Source organism: Enhydra lutris, unplaced genomic scaffold (genome assembly GCF_002288905.1).
Source record: "Enhydra lutris kenyoni isolate GAN:26980312 unplaced genomic scaffold, ASM228890v2 scaffoldscaffold51, whole genome shotgun sequence".
Lineage (NCBI taxonomy): Eukaryota > Metazoa > Chordata > Mammalia > Carnivora > Mustelidae > Enhydra > Enhydra lutris.
The window spans coordinates 11717685-11740029 of NW_019154135.1; the positions used below are offsets into that span (position 1 = coordinate 11717685).

Genomic DNA, 22345 nt, shown 5'->3' on the forward strand with positions numbered 1-22345 from the left:
AATCTCACAAAACAAACTGAGGGTTAATGGGGGGAGGGGGGTTGGGGGGGTGGGATTATGGACATTGGGGAGGGTATGTGCTATGGTGAGTGCTGTGAAGTGTGTAAACCTGGCGATTCACAGACCTGTACCCCTGGGGATAAAAATATATTATATGTTTATAAAAAATAAAATTTAAAAAAAAAGTGAAACTTAGTCAACATATCACAATAACACAACAAATCTGAGGAAAGCAGCAAGAGACTGATAGAAATAAATTGTGAGAAGAAATAATTTCAAGGGCACTTGGCCGGCTCAGTCTGATGAGCACTTGATCTTGGGGTCGTGAATTCAAGCCCAATGGTGGGTACAGAGATTACGTAAATAAATAACTTAAAGAAGAAGAAGAAGAAGAAGAGAGAGAAGGAGGAGGAGGAGGAAGGGAGGGAAAGAAGATTACCCACCCCACAAAGAACCAAAAAAACGCACACCTTGATTAAGAAGGGTAATTAACCAATGGCAATACTGAGATAAACCAGAGGCTGGAATGATCTGGCAAAGTATTTGAAAGCAGCCGTCCAGTGCTTCAACAAGTTTCTACAAACTATCTTGAAACAAACTACACAGCAGAAAGTCTCCACAAGGAAATGAGTCAGACCACGGTGTGTTCCCCTGGCAGGACGAGGCATAGGGGAATCTCCCAGCCAGCACATGCCCCCCAGTGCCCGGATGAGAGCAAGTGATGTCCCCGGGACCCTCCTTCCCACTGCCCAGTAGATGTCTAAGAGCCCGTCCCTCCCAGGGGGCTGCATCTCCACAATGACTACCCTGGGTGGCCAGGCCTTGGTCCAGTCTGCAGAGTGCCCTGCAGAGGGCTTCCCCCGCACCCACGATGCAGATCCCGGCACCACCAGTGAGTCCCCGGAGACCTCTGCCTCTAGCTGGCCACAGCTGCGCTCCTCCCAGTGGGGTCTGGACCCCGATCCTGGTGGGGAGGCCACTTCTAGGGCAGTCCCTGCCTTCCCTCAGTGCCTCCACCAGCCCCAGGCTCTGGACTGCTGATGCTGCATTGTTCAGAGATCCCTTCACACCCCTAACCAACCCCCTGGCACTCTAAGGTCTTGCTACGGTCCTCGCTTTTCCCATGAATCCCTCCTTGCTGTTCCAACACACTGCAAACTAACCAGATGAACACCGTGCTCGGAAAACAGCAAAAAATGCACACACTGTGAAAAAAACACTAAGGAGAAAAGATAACGCAATTTTTTTATGTCAAGATCACTTCAAACACCAAAAACTAGCTTTAACAACAGCCTCATAATTAACAAAAGAAAAACTAGAAACTTGCAGAGCTGACCCAGGCGAGAAGCTACAGGAGCGGACCCCAGCACTTCGGGGAAGTCAAGGCAAGATGCCAAGGCTCTGACGCTGCATCTGAGGTGGGGATCCCCACGAGGACCACAGAGCAGCCACGGTCAGCAGGTGGGCTGGCTCCCTGTCTCGGGCTCCCAGAGCCCTGCCACGGAGAGTGCTCACACCCTGGGACACCTGCAGCGCTAGGTTGGCTCTCCATCCCAGAGCAGCCAGCACCCACGCCAGCCACGCCAGCCACAGCAGCCATGCCAGCCACAGCAGCAGTCGCAGGCTGCCCTTAGGCTCCAGAAACTCACTGAGGCTCAAATAAGTGGGACCCACAGGATAGACACGCCTCGTGTCTAATTCAGCAACTTCGGAGCAAACTAATGTCACAATCAAAACGACGTTCTTGGTCCTCTGACAGAGGTCTCTGGGGACCCCAGGGACATGGAAGAGCACTAGCTCTGACATTTAAGGAAAGCATTTTTTTTAAAATTTTTTATTTCTTTTCAGCGTAACAGTATTCATTGTTTTTGCACCACACCCAGTGCTCCATGCCATACACGCCCTCTTTAATACCCACCACCTGGTTCCCCTAACCTCCCAGCCCCCGCCCCTTCAAAACCTCAGATTGTTTTTCAGAGTCCATAGTCTTTCATGGTTCACCTCCTCTTCCAATTTCCCTCAACTCCCTTCTCTCCATCTCCCCATGTTCTCTGTGTTATCTGTTATGCTCCACAAATAAGTGAAACCATATGATAATTGACTCTCTCTGCTTGACTTATTTCACTCAGCATAATCTCTTCCAGCCCCGTCCATGTTGCTACAAAAGTTGGGTATTCATCCTTTCTGATGGAGGCATCATACTCCATAGTGTATATGGACCACATCTTCCTTATCCATTCATCCGTTGAAGGGCATCTTGGTTCTTCCCACAGTTTGGCGACCGTGGCCATTGCTGCTATAAACATTGGGGTACAGATGGCCCTTCTTTTCACTACATCTGTGTCTTTGGGGTAAATACCCAGTAGTGCAATGGCAGGGTCATAGGGAAGCTCTATTTTTAATTTCTTGAGGAATCTCCACACTGTTCTCCAAAGTGGCTGTACCAACTTGCATTCCCACCAACAGTGTAAGAGGGTTCCCCTTTCTCCACATCCTCCCCAACACATGTTGTTTCCTTATACCATATACCAGTTAGAATGGCCATTTGTATGTCTTCATTGGAGAAGTATTTTAATTATGAAAACAGTTTGAACCATATCTTCTCCTCCGACAGGCCCTGAAAAGGGAGATCTGCAAACTTCATGCAGACTTCCTACCAGGCAATGCCTGGTTATCACGCTGTGCTGGGCTCTGCAGGTGACACAGAGAAGTCAGTGGGACCCTGCCCTGGGGAGCAAGTTCATGGGCCACAAGGCTCAAGGGAGAGCTCCTGTGAGAGCCCAGGGCCAGGTGACACAGATGAGTGGCCCTGTGGATGGTCTCTGGGGGACTCCTGCCTGTTTTGTAGAATCGAGCCCCTTGTTCACACAGTCATCAGCAAACCAGCCCCCCTTGGGTTCCTATCTTCCATGCAGTTCCAGAACCGGCTGCAGAACCTGAAGGACAGAGCTTGCACGTGTCCTCGATGGTCCCACACATTTCCATGTTCAAGCGGCAAAAGAACGGGGCAATGTTCTGCGTGGGAGCATGTCTTCCCAAAGCCATAACCCCCAGGACCTCAGAATTTGTGACTGTGTTTGGAGATCAGGTCTTGAGATGGGTGATAAAGTTAATGTGATATCACAGGTTGAGCCCTAATGAGCGGGGTCCTTATAGGAAGAGGACATCAGGATGCAGACACACAGCGGACAACCATCTGCACACCCCAGAGAACCAGCCCTGCCCACACTGTGACTGTGGACTCCCAGCCTCCAGGACCAGAACAGAATCAGTCTCTGTTGTTTAACAGAGTCTGCGTATGGGCCAGCGAGGACAGGCAGCATATCACAGACTTGGAAGTGACAGAGGTGTCGATTTCCAGCTCCACCTCTTACCAGCTATGTCTCAAGTCTGCTCCAAGCCTTTGTGTTCCTGTCTGTATAATGGAGATAATTAGTACCTCCCTCCAACGTTGTCTGAGTGGTAAATGAGATGGTCCATGGCAGGGGCCTGGCCAAGTGTGGATAAGGAACAGTGAGGACCGCAGCAGGGCATGCTCCCTGACCGTGCTCACCCCTGCTAACTCAGGCCCAGCTACAGCTGGGCTGAGGCCATCCTGGCACCAAAGCCCCCTTGCCCCTTGTAGGAGCAGGTGCTTGGCAGGTCACCAACCTTGGCTCAGGACACAGACCTCAATAAAGTCTGGCTTCCTTCCCCTGATGCTAGAAGAGACTAATTCAGGTCTGCCCCCCGCCTGACCCCTCTGCTCGGGCCACCACGGTTCTGAGACACACACGGGTGAAGGCCAAGTGCTCTCTGCTCTTGGCTTCCCCTCAGCCCACAGCTCCTCCCACTCAGCCCCATCACCAGGTGCTGGACAGGCCGCCCCTCCTCTGTCCCTCTCTCTCCTTGGGCTCCCACCCTCTCTAGATACACTTTTCTGCCTCAGCACCCATGACATTCTGCACCAGACGAACCTCCCCCAGGACAGTAGGGGCTGTCCTGTGCATTTTGGGGAGCCTAAAAGCATCCCGGCCTCCACCCACTGGGTGCCCGTAGCTCCCCTCCCCCACCTCCACCCTGGTTGGGACACCCAGAGATGTCTCTAGACATTGCTTCTGGTCCTCTGGGGACATTATCATCAGGCTCCACCCCGACTGAGAACCCCCGGGTCCCCCACCATGTTGCCTCCTTCCTCGGGGGACGTCCGCCCTCCCCAGGCCCCTGGCAAACAATGGCGGAGCGTCCTTAGGAGATCACATTCATAGAGAAGACCCAGGCCTACATTAGTTGCCTCTTTTCTAAATATCATTTCTGATACGTATTCTTTCTCCAGTCCTCCAGACCGCATGCACTGCGAGAAAGCCACCCTTAGCTCGTGTGACAAAAGGAAACTGAGCACAAGCCGTCTAACAATGTTCCGGGGAATGATGCTTTGCTTCTGATGCCGTTCCTGGCATGCTTCTGATTCTTGGAAACCCACTCTAGTTCTTTTATCTGTGCTTTCTACCTTTCTAACCTCCTTTAAAGCTCACGTGGTGTCTTCATGCTGTTCTTTAATTTGGCATCAGCCCAGGGCCAAGACCAAACACAATGCTGACCCACAAAATTAAAAGAGGATACTGATGCACTGGCACCGCTTGGATAATAACACGGAAAGACCGTGGATTCCTGCCTAAATGCCTTTAGTAGGAGCTGAGTACTCCCTAGAAATTGTAGCCGTTGCTTTGTTGGGGTCAGGGAAGTGCTCGGTGGAGGGGAGCAACCCCCGGGGAGCCCAGGTAGGCAAGGGCATGGGAAGGGCACTGGGGACTGTGGTGTAACCCCATGAAGAGTGATCTTCCACGGGAAATCCTTGATCTCCCTCATGCCCCCCTTTTGCTGGTGGAGGAAGAGCTCTCTATAGGATAAGCCCAAGGTCACACAGAAGGTCGGGACAGGGAAGGTGATCCCCAGCCTTGCCCGTGGGCACACCTGTCCTTACCACCACCGTGCTTCTTGGTGACTCCCTCCATGTCAGAAGTTGAATCCCCCAAACTTACACTTTTTCCTACACACGTGGCCACTGTAGGTGGTTCCACGTAACAGAACATAACGCAGAGGACTAAGTAATTTGCAACATCGAGCCCTGTACCCTACAGATGATGTAGCTTCACTTTACCCAAGTGGCAAAGTTTCCAGGGTCTCCCACCCACGTGGGACTTTACACCAAGCGTCTCGTGACTGGATCCAGGTTTCATGAGGCCAACTGCCAAAGTGAAGTGAGCCTTCTCAGTCCAAAACCAGGATACCCACCGGCCAGGTCACAAGCTGCGTGGGATGCGTGAGCAAGACCAGCTCCTGTTAGTGCCTACGAAATCTGGAACGGAATAAGCCAGAATCCGGGAAATCTCTGGTTTCTCTAGAATCTTCATTATCTTCAGGCTACATGGGGCTCGACCCTCCCTGCCCCTGTATCCTGGCCAACCCACGGCCCCCGCCCGCTGATGGAGGCCCGCACGCCCTGCCCTCCAGATGCTTCTCCGTGTGAGAGCTGCTCACCTCTCACGCTGAGTGAATCCCTCATCTTACATCTAAATTACTCCTTTGCTTGTCTTCTCTTCCCCATGGCAGGGTGGGCTCTCCAGAGTCAGAAGGAGTCATACTAACCGTTGTATCATAGAACACAGCACAAGACGTAACACTATAATATACATATTATTAATAACACTAATGGATAATATATAATCAATTAAGAAACTCGGGGCTTATTTATTCTTTTTTTTTTTTTAAGAGAAAAATTCCTTCACGTTTTTTTTTCTTTTCTTTTTTTTTTTTTTTTAAGTTTTACTTGTTTAAGTAATCTCAACACCTGACGTGGGGTCTGAACTCAGGACCCCGAGATCAAGGGTCACATGCTCTTCCAACTGAGCCAGCCAGGTACTCTCCTTGTTTTTGAAAATTAAAATTACAGGGATGCCTGAGTGGCTCAGTTGGTGAAGCATCTGCCTACAGCTCAGGTCATGATCTCAGGGTCCTGGGATCGAGTCCCGCATCAGGCTCCCTGCGCAGTGGGGAGTCTGCTTCTCCTTCTCTCTCTGCCCCTCCCCTTGCTTGTGTCCTCTCTGCCAAATAAATAAATAAAATCCTTTAAAAAAATAATAAAATTAAAATTGAAATTTACAAGAGCTGTGATATAGAGTCGTTTCCTATGAAGTTCTTCGAAGACCACTGAAAGCCTAACCAGGAAGGGAATCCGTTTGCCCCAGGCCTATTGGAGCGTCTCTCTGGAGAGACGAACTCCTGGTGCTTATCTAGATTAATACCATTTCACTGTGAGAGTGAGGATTTCCATAATCACCCCCACCAAGTAATATTTTCAAGACCAAAACAGAAGTTATTGGCGACATTCGGAGAGCAGGGGGTACCTGCAGCCCTGGAGCTGTCGCGGGGGGATGGAGCCATGGGTTGCCCTCCACTGTGACCCCACAGGATGGCCCTGGGGTGTGCAAAAGCCAGACAGACCAGGATGACCACCACGGCTCCCATGACCACACGCCAGCGCCGACTCCTGCACTTTCAAGTTAGTGCCACTTGGAGCTTGAACGTGGATCATTGGGGAAACTCGGGGTCTCCTCTCTTGGGTGGGAAAGTCGGATCAGATCACCCGCATGTCTGTCCTCTGTGAAGTCCCCGAAAGGAGCCTGCAGACTTCCTTACAAGCCACCACCAGGCACAAAAACAAAACACAAACCACAGCACATCCTTGGAAAAGAAAGGACCAATAGGAAGAATCCCACACCCGAGAGCGCATGGGTGCAGGGCACTACGTACGGTCCAGAGGGAAAACCAAGCAGAACCGCATGATGTCTGCTCCCAGGGAAGCTGGTTGTGTCTCTACCCGGGCTTCTCCTCCACAGAGTGAGACTGACAGAGCCTCACAAGCAAACTGGCCCAGGCCACGACCACGAACACATCGGGTCCGACTCGTCCTTAACCGCCAGATGCCCCACGCCAAACTGACTAGCTTCTGTCCCCCATGTTCTCCTCCCACCCCAGGGAACAGCCTGCCCTTCTGTCTAGTTGTCCTCCGAATAACACCTCCTGCCCCAGCGTGTCCTCTAGGACAGTGACCCGGGGGACAACGGGAGCCCGAAGAGGCCAAGGTGAACCATAATCCCCACACAAAACATTATGCAGTCCAATCTGTAGAACACTATGCTATCTTTAAAGATCTCTTCTTTCTTCTGTGCCCGTGTGCTCAATAAGATCTCACTCATTTGGACTCCACTATTTTTGTTTTATTTATTTTAGAGAGGGAGGGGGGAAAGAATCAAGCAGACTCCCTGCTGGATGTAGAGCCTGACGCGGGGCTCGACATCATGACCCTGAAATCATGACCTGAGTCGAAACCACGAGTCGGATGCTCAACCCACTGCACCACCCACGCGCCCCCAGACTCACCTTTTGAATGACCTCATTAATCTCTGGAGTGTTTGGTGTGTACAATATTTTTCCATGTAATATCGGTTTTAGGAAGGACCACACCAAAGCGCCATTTGGAGACTGCAAAATTTCTTGATAGAGGTCCAAGCAAAACGGTGCTGCCACAATTACAAGAAGAAAAAAAAATTACTCTCGAGACGGGATGCCCCGGCTAATAGTGACACTCGTCTACATATCCATGATGGCTCACTTTTTAATGGGTGATGTGGATACGTTTTTCATGCCACAATTGAATTTGGGCAGTAAATTCGAGAATAAGTGTTCTTGTTGCTATCCTTAGCACCTCTCACCTCATGAGAAATTTCGAGATAACATGTTCATTTCAGTAATTGCAAAGAAAGGGAAGCATGACCTTCACATATGCAAACTAAGCCATCAAGAAGAGCACTAACTGTGACAAAGACACCTGCCAATAGTAATAGAGAGAAATGCATCTGATCTCTAATGCAGAAAATCATCAACACTTACAGGATTGGGAGCCGAATTAGATTCTTCCCATGAAATTAGCTTTATATATTGCTACTGAATTTTCTTCCCTGCATCTACACGGCGGTGTTGACCTTACTGTTTTTAATATATTAAATCACCTTGTTTTCACCCAAACCCTTGTTCCTTCAAGGTGGGGGGATCAACATTGCTGGATGATAATTGGTTTCAATCAAAGGTTGACTCGACTGACCTAACTGAAGAGGTACCCAGTGAGGGTAGAGCCTCCACCACCATGAGGATTAGTAGTAACCAAACATTGTACGGTTTGTCTTTGTTTTTTTTTTTTTGTTTGTTTTTTAAGCAGCCCCATGCCTAGTGTGGAGCCCAACCCGGGGCTTACATTCACGACCCCGAGATCAAGACCAGAGCTGAGATCAAGAGTCAGACACTCAACTGACTGAGTCACCCAGAGCTCCAAAATATTGTAAGGTTTTAAGTTAGTGATAAATAGTTCAGCTTGTTCTTTTACCCCTGCAGCAGACATTTAAGGTGGAAATACCTTAGTTTTAATAGCATAATTCTTGACACCCAAGGTATGAATAGTGCAGTTGTGATTATCTCCATTATTAATTTCATCTTCCCAAATTCTCCATTTGAAAAGCAAAAAACAGTTCTTTTTATTCAACAAGTACAATAAAACTGTTAGAAAGAATCCCCTGAGATATAATTAAGAGCGTGACAGCATAATAAGTTTTTAAAACATACTTATAAAGATTGCTCTTACTGATATATTTTTTTTAAGATTTTTTATTTATTTATTTGACAGAGATCACAAGCAGGCAGAGAGGCAGGCAGAGAGAGAGGAGGAAGCAGGCTCCCCACCGAGCAGAGAGCCCGATGCGGGGCTCGATCCCAGGACCCTGAGACCACGACCCGAGCCAAAGGCAGCGGCTTAACCCACTGAGCCACCCAGGCGCCCCTGATATTTTTTAAAGTTACACTTTATAAGCATAATTTAAACAGTCATGATTTTCATTTCAGAAAAGACACAACCATATATAGGTACAGAGCAAGAAATCTGAAACCAGGAATCCTGACCTCTGCCACTTGAGAGCTGTGTGAACTTGCTTAAGTCACTTAACCTTCTCTGAGCCTCCAGTATGTCATGTGGAAAAGGAGGGTACTAATATTGTCTATGCTCAGAGTGACAATCATTTGAAATACAGTGTATGAAAGGAACAAGAAGGACTGGTCCTCCATGGTAGCTGAATGACTAGAGGGATGAATGGTTGAGTGAGTGGATAGATGGAGGACGGATGGAGGATGGAAGGATGGATGCATGGGTAGACGGATGGATGGAAGGATGGATGGATGGATCAATGGATGGGTGGGTGGGGATGGATATATGGATGGGTGGGGATGGATGGATGGATGGATCAATGGTTGGGTATATTGATAGATGGACAGATGAATGGATAAATCATTGGATGGGTGGAAGGAAGGACAGATGGGTGGATGGATAGATGGATCCATGGATGGGTCAGTTGATGGGTGGGTGGAGGAATGGATAGATGACTGGATGATCAAATTTGATGAGCAAATAAAAAATCCTCAAGAAACTCAAATGCAAGGGAAAAAAGAATGGGAATTAGAGAAGTAGACAACAAAAATTATCGAATATTAATAACATTAATGTGTTTATACTGCCAAATTGTGTTATATTTGGCAGCTATCCAAATTATCCATTAGCTGAGGAGCACACTGACACACGGTCTCTGACGTGGCTGTGAGGTCGTTGCTGCGTGGCTCTATCCTACAGCTCCAGCTCTGCAAACTGCCGCGCTCCTCCCTTCCCCAGTCCCACCAACACTCTATCCATCCTGGGCATGCCATACATAAACACAAATTTAAATACCTATTTTTTACATTAAATAAATATATATCAGTATATAATACATAATTTGTAACTGATAATATATTTTATATATTTATATATTTGGGGGCAGGTGGTAGGCAGAATGTTAATACAGCCTTCAGATGGACTTCACACCTTGACGTGCAGACGGGACCTGTGAATGACAGATGCCACCCCCCTCGGTAGGTTACACAGGCACCGTGAAGGAATTCTGAAGATGTTAATAAGGTCCCCAATCAGCTGACTTGGAATTCATCAAAGAGATTATCCCGGCTGAGCAATCAAGCAAACCTTGTAAAAAGACTGGAAGCCTGAGAGTCAGACACCCCGAAGCCCAGTGCACTTGGGACCCCTGGCTGACCTGGACCGGTGAGGGGTCCACACACGGAGACCAGCACCACCATTTTGGCCCCTGCAAACCCCCTACGCCCTACAACAAGGAGAAATGTATATGGTCTCCTCCAAATCTGTCTTCTATGGGGCTCAGTGGCAAAGGACCATGGATTGATAAGGGACCTCCTGGCCACTCTAGGTGGACACATTCTAATTAGGAAGGCAGACGGAACATGCTGGCAAGGGTTTGGGGTTTGGACAGGTCAGCGTTTCCCACCCCCAGCAAGTTATGCCTCTTTGGCCACGTGATTTCATCTCTGATCACAGCGGTCCCCTCCATGATGTGGAAAGAATACCGGTATCACTTCCCCGCCAACGCACGGAGAGGATGGGCCCGCGCACACGGGCGCTGGGGGCTTCCAAAGCCACCTGCTGGGGCAGTGTGTGGTGGCCTTAGGGAAAGCGAGGGGTAGAGCTAAGAGGACGGAGACAGTTCTTTGCCAGTGTGCGCCCACCTTCACACAGAATGTTCCGTGCAGACCAGGGTTAACAGTCAAGACAAAAACCAATCTCAGTGCGTGTGATAAATTACTGTCGTCTTACTTGAATCTTCAGGAATGTTGAATTTTTCTTTGTCCCCTCCCAGGAGCTCGTTGATTCTGGGCAAGTTAATGAACGAGTTAGAGCCACTGAAGAATGATGCTTGATCCTTGCAAACCTTCTTCATGACGATCTGGAAAGAACCGAAGGCTGAACTTCTGGACGGGCCACGCTGCGGAGCCTGAAAACATGAGGAAAAGAGCAGCATTTCAACACGTGGCAGAGACTTCTGAAAGGGAACCTGCTCTCCACCTCAACACCCAAGATGTTCCACAAGCCCAAGCACACGGTCTCTGCTTCGGACGTCTCTGACCTTGAAGCACTAAGTAGATCAGGCGGTGATTTTCCTGGCCTATAAACCTGTCACGGAGACAAATGTCACACACACACACACGCGCGTGCGCGTGCACCAGCAAATCCTCATCTGTCTGGTGATAAGTGATCGATCCGATCCATAAGATATCACTCGCTCCAACTAATTAACGGCTTCAAGTGCGTCCCTACTGCCAGGTTACCCAGATACTTGACAGCTGTCTACATCACACATCAGCTCGCTGGCAGAGCGCCGTCCTGCCCAAGGCCACCAAGCACCTTGCCATCCGCCCCCACCCTGACCTGGGCCTCTGCATGTCCCCGCGCATCTGCTCTCACCACAAAGCCCCTCCTGGTAGTCGGCGTCCGGGCAAAAGCTAGCATTGCACCGCTGACCGCATTCGAGTCTGTATTTGTGTGTGCAGCAAATTATCTGTACTTTGTAAGCCAATTATTTGTATGTAAGTAAAGGTTTGAAGGTTTGTGAGAGCAGTTCACTCTCGGAATTAAGTTAAACAGGCCCTTGGAATCTCGTTTGTGCTGATACTCGGTTTAGCGGTTTCTGACTTCACAGACCATCTGTGAGCTATCCCCACATACCGCGTGAGTGCGTGCAGCTCAAAGAAGTCCCCGTCCCTCGGTTCTTAGGGAGACACCTGGCCTTACTGCCATCCTGTTGCCACCAGACCAGAGAAGGTAGTCCTTTTCCTATATTTTGTTCCCACACTCAGACTTTAGACATGAGAAGAAAGAGAAATACAGACAAAAGCAGCAAGCACCAAGACACAGCAACCCTGAACTTTTCCCCAGGGGCCAAGAACAAACACACACCTGTTGGGAGTCGGGCATGTCCAGCAAGGTGGTGATCTTATACGCGTGGAGAAATTCGGGGAGGTGTTCCAGAACATGGCCGGCTTTGGTAAGCAAGTGGTTGAGCCTGGAGACCACATTCAACAGGGAGCTGAGTGTGTCGTGGGCTTCCGAGGGCATCAGAGTCTCCAAGGAAGAAACACAGCGCAAGAAATCACCATCGGACTTCCGACTCTCATGAGCATTGCTTGAGCCGTGAAAACCTGGTTATTTGATTTTCTTCTCTCTTGAGACAACTTCATGCCATATAAAAGTTCCCTGTATCAGAGCACCCCTCGCTCAGCATTCTGGCACACAGAGCACCCACACTGTTCAAACGTACACCAGGCATAGATATATTCTGTCGTTAAAAATTCAAATCATTTTCAAAATATTTCTCTTTATGTTGGAGGTGCCTAAAGTGGACACTTAAGAGGTCAAAACAGAACAATTCTTATATGGGAAATGATTTCCATTTACCCGCTGTGAACCATTTCCATTGACCCTTCTCATCCCTCTGGGCCATGCTAATGTTCATTTTGTGGACAAAGGGACAGGGGCTGGGAGATCCCAGGACATCCAGGAGTCTCACAGTCAGAAGGACGGGGCCGGGCATTTAACCTGGGACTTTAGAAACAGCAGTGCCCTTGAAACCCACATGTGCTGTGACCCTGACCTGCTAAGTGCTTTACTCATCGTTCACGTCTTGTCTGTTCTAGGCGGTAGATTCCTTGTGGGCGGGGATGCGTGCCTGTCCCATCCCTTAGGTACAGCAGCAGGACAGCATGGGCGGTATGATGGCTCAGAATCTGCTGGATACATGGACAAACGAGCAGACACTGCCTCTTCCCACAAGAAGGGAGGAGTCACGGCGAGCCTCCTCTCTCTGTGCTCATCTGTACACTGAATTTTCGGGCTTTTGGACTCAGGCTGAGGCCCTAACTGTCACAACTTCTTATTCCTGCTCCTTAGCGTCCTGTACCTGCCACTTAGCCGTGGGCTCTGTGGCTGACCTGCAGGCCCCGAGATCACAGCTCTCTCTTCCCGGCTGGGCTCTGCAAATAAGGATGCCACTGCACGATCAGTCAACATGCAGGCAGCGGACACGGGTGTGGGCTCTGTGTCTGTGTCTGCTCACCTTTCTCATGGAGCCCGCGCCCCAGGAGGGGTGCCCAGCGCACCACATGCATGGTGGGGATGACCGGGAAGGGACCACAGTGCTGACAGACAGAGGAACCCACAGACCCGCACGGCAAGCCGTGTTCTGCAAGCGGCTCTGGGATTCACCAGCAGGGCAACATAAAGTGGGTAGACCTGGGACCCCAGTGTCGATGCCACTCGCCCTGCAGTTTTGGGGCCGCTGCACCGTCTCCAGGAGTATGCTGTCCATTGACTTTCCTACAGCCGTGCTCCTGGAAGGCTCCCGATGCCTCATAGCAGGTGTGATGAGTGGTGGTGTCCTTCTGCTTCCATCTGGGAGACTGACCCCAACCCACATGTCGTCCTCATGCCCCTCCACAGAAGACTTGGAAGCACTAATTTCACTGGGGGCGGGGGTGGGGGTTCTGCGTGCATAACAGAATGGCACTAAAACCCTGGCTCGCTGTTGGGCTGCGACCGTGTCCCAGGGGATGCGTGGGGATTTGGGAGGGGGTACTGGATCTGAAAGTTAGCACTTGTGCTCAGAATGGGTACGTGTGTGTATAACCCAATACTTAACCATGGGAGGGAGACCACAGAGGAAAGAGGGTCGGGATGGCAAACCTCTCCTTTACCTGACCCCAAAGCTCTTCTCCCAGGTTGGAGGCCCCAGAGCGCCCTTGCCGGATTGGCAACACCTGTAGCATCTCTGATTAGCCCAGATGTCGACGAATCCACCCCAGGGAGTAACAGGGAACAAGACTGGTCCCTAAGGGTAAGAGCTAAGTCTCTGAGAGCATAACTAAGACCCGAACAGTGGAGGACAGATGAGGAACTTCTAGAAGAGGTAGAGCCCAGAGAGCGGTCAATGGGGGAGTAATCGGGGGTGTCCCCAGGTCAGCTGTGCTCACCGTCCACACGGGCGGTCAGTGGGGGTTAATCAGGGGTGTCCCAGGGCAGCCGCGCTCACTGTCCATGGTCAACTCTCTCTAGCACACATTGTCATCTTTGGATTTGTCAGACCCTTCTCACCCTCATCCCACTGCGTGCAGGAGTGTGTGGGGCAGGTAATGAGCTGGTTCCCAAAGTGACCAGAGCCTGGCCCGTGTTCCCTCCCACCAGCACACCTTCTCCTGGACAGGTCCTGGCAGAGGCGGACATGTAACCCTCACAAGACAGAGGCTGTGGGTCTCAGGACACAATGGGGCAGAGAAGCCACAGCCAAGGAGGGGTGGGAGCAGCTCCTGACTCCGAGGGGAGGGGTCATGGCCCGAGGAACCCAGCTTCCCCAGGGGTACCCCAGGAAGGGTTCTTAAGGAGGAGGGAACCCAGCCCTGAAATTAGGAGGGCTTTTCCTAGTGGGTTCTCCTGCGTTGACCACACTGGCAGCCAGCAATGCCGTGCCAAGTGTCCCCACAGGCCCGACCCCCGGGACCCCCGGAAGGTCTCCTCAGCACCCCCAGATTCCAAACCCCACCCCAGAGTCAGCACACATGAGACGGGGAAGTTGGCTAAGGCACCTGCCCACCCCTCCCCACCGCCCCTCTGCAGACGGCACACGGCCACAGTCAGGCCGCCCCCCACGGTCACCCCCTTACTTTGTAAATGACATTGCGCAGATTCAGGTTCTGACTCATGGACACGATCAGAGCATACATGTGGGGCCCGGGCAGGCTGCACAGTTCCTCCGCTGCAGCCCAGGACCCTCGGGCCTCGGGAAGCTTCAGCAGCGACCGGAGAGTGTCCGCATCGCACCTCTCGGACAGGGCCACCGTGAGGGCCCCAGAGAGCACCTGCGTGGAAGCGGGAGGATCAGAGGTGAGCTCAGCTGGCACCTGCGGCCCCCAGCACAGCGCTTCCTCAGTGAGGGACCCCGACCCCGAAAGCACGTTTTCCCAATGGGCTGAGGGTTTACCCATAAAAACACATGGAATCCAAGCCTCTGTGCGGTTCCTAACATTCCTAGTGGAAACGTTTCTAAAAATGTGCACATAATTCTCCAATTTTGAGGGGATCTGCCCTTTCTGAGGACGTGGGAGCAGGACCACAGGACCCTCCACCCTCGACCCCGTGGGCCCCACACACAGCCTCTGACTCTTCCCCCTGACATGAGGTCTCAACCTTCACTTTTCAGCTGTCAGTGTGAAACTATTCTCTTCCACAACAGAAATGAAGACCAGTTCTCCACGCCTGTTACCGTTTTCGAAAAGAAAAAGTGCGCCCACTCAGAGGGGGGATGGGGACATCCAGTACGACCGTTATGTGCCACAGGGAAGGGATCTGGGGCACATCTCCATTTGTGGGTGGCTTTCAGCTAATGACCTTCAAAATGGACAAGGCATAAAGCAAAATTTCACAACTGCACCTCCAATGTCTGTCTACACTGTGATGCATAACACTGGTGTGAACCGTCCAGACCAAGCAAGACCCTTTGTGAACCGAAGCTACTGTTTTTATTAGGAGCCTCCCGAGCACACAGGACTCACCAGATGCCTTCCTATAACACCAAAGAGGGTGCAGGAAAGCCATTAAGAAATAGAAGACAGTATTAATCAGGTCTATCGGTCAAAGCCAATAAGCTGCGCATTTATGGATATTTTAAGGAACTGGCTGGAGTGATTGTGCAGGTGCAAGTCCAAAATCCTTTGGGCCAGCAGGCTGGAGACCCAGGGAGGAGCTGCAGTTGGGAGTCTGAAGGCAGAACTCCCTCCCTGCTTGGGGACCTAAAGTCTTTTCGCTTATAGCCTTCAACTGATTGGACGAGGCCCACCGGCATCGTGGTCTTTATGCAACCATCTACTGATATAAATGTTAATCTCCTCCAAAATTACCTTCATGGCAACAGTGAGACTGGTGTTTGACCAAACACCTGGGTGTCACAGCTAACCAACCTGACATACAAAACCAACCATCACAAATGGCTAGGACACTCTCTTGTGCTAATATACCTTTTGAATCTTTGTGAGAGATATATTTAGAGTTTTCACACCTAATTAACCAAGAAACCTTTTCCATATGGGACGTGTCGGGTGCAGACACAACTTGGGAAAGATTTTCTTAATGCCACTGTTTTCAAATGTGTTCCCCCGGGGGTGGAATGCAGTTGCCTTGGAGCGGGGCCGGGTACACGCCCGGGGCGGTGGGGGGATGAGCTTGATGGGTGGAGTCCAAACATCCAACATTTGCTTTGACTGGGGCAGCCTGTCTTTGGTCGGTTCCATGGAGCGGGCTTCTCTATGAAATTTTCCTTGAAACAGGATCCACTCAAGCCCACAACTCCAGAGGCTCATCCCTGCCTTTGCGTGAGCACCAACCAGAACTGGCCAATGACAGCTCATCTGCATTTGCCCCACAGCCTGGTCTCAGCTGCCATCTAGAGCATCACCCGGTGGCCCCCAGGGAGGGTCACGGTCAATACCTCTCCTAAAACTTGTCCCAGCGCAAAAACATGTCTTAAAAACTTGTGTACACCTATTTAAACCAAAAGCGAGGGTCCCGCCCCATCATATGGAAACTGAGGGCACACCGTGTGAGCAAGTCATATCTGAGCATATCTGCCTCCACTCCTCTGTCGTCTTCCAAACCTTATTCTTCATCCTTCCTGAATTTCACTACATCCATTTTTCCAGCATGGAAGCCACCTGAAGCAGGTGGAAACGGGTAGGGAGGAAAGAAACAGAAATAACACTCTGTTTTGTCAGGTTGGAGATGCCATGAGTGAGTCTGCATCCAAGCGAACCACGCTTCTGTGACCTGTGGCTTCACTTAGGCTGATACGGCCACCAATCAGAAACAGGGAGACCAAGGTGTTGACACTTGGCTCACACATCTGTGTTTGGAGTCCAGGAGGGCAGCTCCCTGCAGTGAGAACCTGGTGTGCCTCGGGGATGGGCCCTGCTCTGTGCAGCTGACAGTTTGCAACGCAGAGGTGCAAGGAAGCATGGAAATGGATGGCCACTCTCTGCCTAATTATGACCAGGTGGGAAACATGGCCAGTGATGCAGAAGGACTGGAAACAGGGAAAACAAGTCAGCCGTGTCTCAGTGGTGTCGAGAGAGTCAGCAAGATGAGAGCAGAGGGGAAGCACTCCACCCAGCATCAGCAGAGAGGAGCCGTGGGGCTCTCCGCCCCCCATGTCCCATTGGGCTCTCAGATCTGCTCCCACCATGATGAGCTCCAAGCACAGACAAGCACCAGCATCAGGGGCAGGAGGGAACTATGAGGACCTGTCGGGAAGGACAGCAGACCAGAAGGAAGGGCTCCAGAGGAAGGCCGAGGGCACCTGGGTGCTGACCGTGGCTCTCCCTGTGTCTACAAGGCCCCCTCTGCCTGCACCGAGCTGCAGGCTGACCCCTGGGACAACAGTCACAGCCCTTCTTGTCCACTGAGGCAGATCCCGGCTTCGCAGCAGTTCGGGACTGGGGGTGGGGGTGGGGGGGGACACAGCTCCCACCTGGCTCTCTGTCTCCACTTCCAGAACATTTTCTCCTCTCCAGGCTCCAGACAAGATAACGGGGCTACTATCTACAGTTTTTAGGATGTCATGGAGGGGGCATCTGGGTGGCTCAGTCGTTAAGCATCTGCCTTCGGCTCAGGTCATGATCCCAGGGTCCCAAGATAGAGCCCCGCATTGGGCTCTCTGCTCAGCAGGGAGTCTGCTTCTCCCTCTCCTGCTCCCCCTGCTTGTGTTCCTTCTCTCTCTGTGTCTCTCTCTGTCAAATAAATAAATAAAATCTTAAAAAAAAGAAAGAAAGAAAGAAAAAAGAAAGTCATGGATGAAATGAAATCTACCTTAGTTTTCTTTCTTTTATTTTTGAGAGAGAGAGAGTGGGAGTATGGGACAGCACAGAGCCTGACACGGGGCTTGACCTCATGACCCTGAGACCATTACTTGAGCCAAAATCAAGAGTCAGATGCACACCCGACTGAGCCACCCGGGTGTCCCAACCTCAGCTTTATTTCTTAAAGTGGATCTGAGGAATTGGCAGCACACAGCAGGGTAGGCGCCTGGACCAATCCTGACTGTGGGTCATGCACGAGCTCTTGGAGAGAGTGGCAATGGCCACAAATCACGTTGGGGGAGCCACCGTCAACGAGCCACGTTGATACCAAAGTCTCTCCTTCAGACAGCACACTAGGACGTCCAAAGGCTAGGACGTTGCCAGGACCCAGGTTACATGCAGTGGCTGATTTAAGAGACAAACTTACAAGCAGGTGCTCCTGCACCTGCCCAGACCACAGCCAACCCTCTGCACTTGACTGTGCAGATTCCTGACTTGAACGAACACACACACGGTGTGCTCCCCTCCTTGGGGACGAGCAAGGCTGAGAGAGATGCGTGACATTTTGCCAAGTCGAGCCAGGATGAAAGATTCGCGGAAGTGAGGAATAATTGACTGCAACTAGCAAGAGGTACTTGGGCAGAGATCAGCGCAAATCCTATAAAACAGGTTCAAAGCTATTTGCATCGGTGCGAGCAGGGAGAGATGCAGCCCCTTGGGAGCAGTGAGGGACGGTTCTGCTTTCAGAGGTGGCAGAGAGGCAGAGAGATCTGGATTAAAAGGACCACACATCCAGGATGAAGCCCAGAGATGGGGTCCCTTGCGGGAACTGGGGGAAACTTAGCTTCCAGGATCACATGCCCCACAGAGCTGGCCGTGTCTTCCAGGGGATGCCTGACCAGAATCCTCCATGTGGGCCAGAGACCGTCAACACCACTCATACAGTAATTATTGTCCTTCTCTCTGGGGTGGAGCTGGGGCCTGCAGCGGGTGGTTGCTGGAAAAAGCCGATTTTACCTGCTGTCTACCCCGGAGGGAGCCACACCAAGAACAATGTTTTGCAGCTTTTCAGGAGACAAACTCCATGTGCTGCAACAAATGGGATGTGAGCTGTTGGGTAAATCCCCATCTGGAATCTCTCTGCTCCCAAACCACACTGGCCAGCTGCTCATGACGCCCACAGAACCAGCCTCAAACGAGAGGTGCACACCTCTCTGCCCAAGCCAAATAAGAGAAAGTCTCAGAACACCTTCCCAGTGAGGGCTGTCTGGGGGCCCCCTCCCCCCCTTCATCCACAAGAACCCCCATAGGAGGAACGATCCCGCTCAGGACCATGGACAGCGCCCGTCTTCCCAGACGGTGCCGATACACTCCATTGTTTGAAAAAAATAATATGATAGGAGACAGACTCCCAGTCTTCCTGGGTCCTGACTCAGACCTTGTTGCAATTTTAAAGAATCAAAATGTGGCCAAATACAAAGAAGGAAGTGACCGCTGATCTAAGGCCCAAGACAAGGCATCGCAGCATGAAATGCCTGCTCTCATCATAGGGCAGGTGGAGGGGTCGCCCAGGACACAGGCGGGCGAGGTGGACGCCACATGCCCGGGTCTGTGATTCTGGTTTCATGGTGAAGAATGCAGCACCGCCGGGGAGGGAACTTCCCGAGGCGCCCAGAGCCAGGACCGAGGCCTGAGATCAGTGGCAGTGCCTCCAGCCTCCCTGCCTCCCTGCCTCCAGCCCTGTGCCCTGGGTGTCCAAGCCTGGGCCTCCTCCATGTGGCTCTTCACAGCCCGTGGCTTCTGGTCATGGCTGCCTGAGCCCCTGCGTGACCCGTCTCCACCGCTGACGTGTCACCTGCACATGGGGTCTTCCCCATACAGCACATTTATGTCTTTGTGTGCCACTGCCATAGAAGGTCCTGGAACATTTGCTCCCTTAGCACTTGAGGAAGAACCCCTCGTGGAAAGGGAGCTTTTCCATGAATGAACGAACGAATGCGGGTTCTGGCAGTCTGCCCATGTGACAGATTCGCAAACTGACGGAAAGTAGGATAGACAAGCCCAGAGAGGAAGCCGTCGAGCTTACCACCAAAAACACGGTGCTGCCGTCAGCCTGGCGGTCCAGGAAAAAACAGACCCCACAGCGCAGTCCCCTCCCCGAACACGAATTCCTTCCCTAGGACCTTGTAGACATAGGTGGGTCCATGGATACGTTTCGAGAGCAAAGCAGATAGCTTCGTTATCTCACTGAAGGGCAGAAATGCAGGCTTGCAAGAGCCACGGAACCTCCCAATTACCCACTGGCCCAGCTCTTCAAGGGACCACAGTGAGAGACGCGGGAATGCAAAGCAGCCGGGGCCAGCGAGCCCGGCCCCTCCCAAGATAGAGCGCCAGTGACACCTGCTGGCCGCCTGCCGCCTCGGGCGGCCGCCATCCCCAGAGCGGAGCCCACCTTCCCTCCTCTGTATTTAGGAGTAAGTTCCTCTCTTTTCTGGGGTCTCCTCTTGTTTGTTCATTTGCCAAGGGGGAGATGGGTGGAGAGACGGGCAAACCGCATGACAGGGATTAAGATCACAGTACAAACGTCCAGTTACAAGAGGAATAACTCGGGGATGAAAAGTACAGCCTAGAGGATACAATCAATGACACCGTGACAGACGTGTTGGGACGAGTGTCTCGTAATGCTGAACTGCCGTGCTCGACACGCAGAACTTCATATTACAGGTCAGCTACGCTGCAATTAAAAAATATTTAATCGTTAAGCCTAAGCCCAAGTCCTATAAGCTTGGCAAGGGACCCCAGGAGGGACTCCTCGCCCCCACTAGAAGTTCCAGTAACTGAAGATTTCAAACCAAATCTAATCACTGCTTAGGTACAAGGACGTGTTCTCTGCACCCACCTTATCGCCAATCCCCCAACCCCTAATCTGTATGTGGTGCTCAGTAACCACCGGCAGGATTTTCCCTTGAAGACAGACACTGTGTGACTCACCATAAATAACTTGGTGATACTATAATCTGAAGTCGGGGTTCCCGGCTTCTTACTGATGTCTTTCTTGATGCAGTTAATGCTGAACACTATGTGCTCCTCTGGGATCCTGTGGTTCGGTCCCAGACCGCTCCAATACAGCGAGTATCACGATAATGAGAATCAAATGAATTTTTTGGTTTCCCGGTACACGTAAAACATAGGTTTGCTCTGTGCTGTAGTCTACTAAGTGTGCAATAGCACGGTGTCTTTTAAAAGTACATTTCTGGGTTAAAAAAATGCTTTATTGCTCAAAACCGCTAACTGCCGTCTGATCTTTCGGCGAATCCCAATCACGGCTCCCAGGTCTTGGTAACAAACACGATAATGATGAAAAAGGTTGAAACATCACAAGAATGACCAAAATGCGACAGAAACGTGATGTGAGCAGATGCTGCTGAAACTCTGGCACAGATAGACTTGCTCGATGCTGGGGTGCCAGAAACCTAAAATCTGTGAGGGTCTGCCACGCGCACTAAAGTGAGGTATGCCCATAACTGATCTGCCTGCCAGAGCTTGCCGGGGCCCTGGTTAACCAAAATCAACAGGAAATTAAGTGTCTACTGGGGCCCCGCAGATTGTCAGTAAAAAACATCCACTTGGGAGCCATCTTCACGGTTACTGCTTCCGGAAGGTTCTCAGTGGAGAGAGTAGATGCCAACTAGAAGTGCTTGGAAAGCTATCTCACCAACAGCCAAGGATCCGGTGATACCAGCTGCGGGGGGCAAGGATTCACTCTCCCCACCTCTGTGCACAAACCGCACCCACCACCAGCCAGCACATGTGCCTCCCCTCCCCCTCTCCGTGCGCTGACCCTGTGTCCTGGCCATCGTGAACAGGACAAAGCTCATCGCCCACCTGCTTGTGTGATAAGCCACCCCCTCTGCACACAGACGGCACACGGGTATTCTTGACTTAAAGACAAGCACGGCTGACATTTAGAGCTTTCTATGTGTTTCTGTTTTCACATATTTTTGAGAATTCTGCAACCCCTACCTAAACAAGCAGGACCCTCCGGGGGATGTCGTGCATCAAGGTTATAAATAACGGGAATAAATATCATCGCCAATTTTACCCTTTCTAACCCTAATAAGACAATGTTATGAAATTAAAGATCCCAAGTTTCTGATGCAAGAGAGACACCCTCTCACTCCTGGCTTGCCCTCCCGTGTCCTCCCTGCCTGTGGCTAGCCCCTCGGCACAGGATGGGAGAGGAGGGGACAAGAGACCACAGCGCCAGGCTGGCCCCGGGACGGCAGGGGACTGGCGGGGGGGGGGACAGAGGTGCATCGACTCCGCACCTGTGAACGGGAGATGCTGGCTTCTAGAAGGCTGTGGATAGTCTCTTTGGAGATGTGGATGGAAGACTGAAGCTCGTGGGTTAGCTTGGAGATGTTCTGCACCAAATCTTTGACTTTTACATCTGAAAAATCATCAAAAGGAAATCCTGTAATCATAAACGTCTGGCTAATATTGACTGTGAAAACACAAATCC

The 22345-nt window shown here is 51.2% G+C and overlaps 1 protein-coding gene across 1 annotated transcript in view; it reads right to left on the bottom strand.

Moving 5' to 3' along the window:
- Nucleotides 1–22345, bottom strand: part of LOC111157011 (ATP binding cassette subfamily A member 13) — a 326661-nt gene that overhangs the window by 219269 nt on the left and 85047 nt on the right. Inside the window, exons 24-28 of the mRNA XM_022518213.1 lie at nt 22152–22273; nt 14641–14835; nt 11885–12049; nt 10745–10922; nt 7423–7562 (exon numbers count right to left, since the gene is read on the bottom strand). Of these exons, the coding sequence (XP_022373921.1) occupies nt 7423–7562; nt 10745–10922; nt 11885–12049; nt 14641–14835; nt 22152–22273 (800 nt within the window). The remainder of the gene's footprint in view (nt 1–7422; nt 7563–10744; nt 10923–11884; nt 12050–14640; nt 14836–22151; nt 22274–22345) is intronic.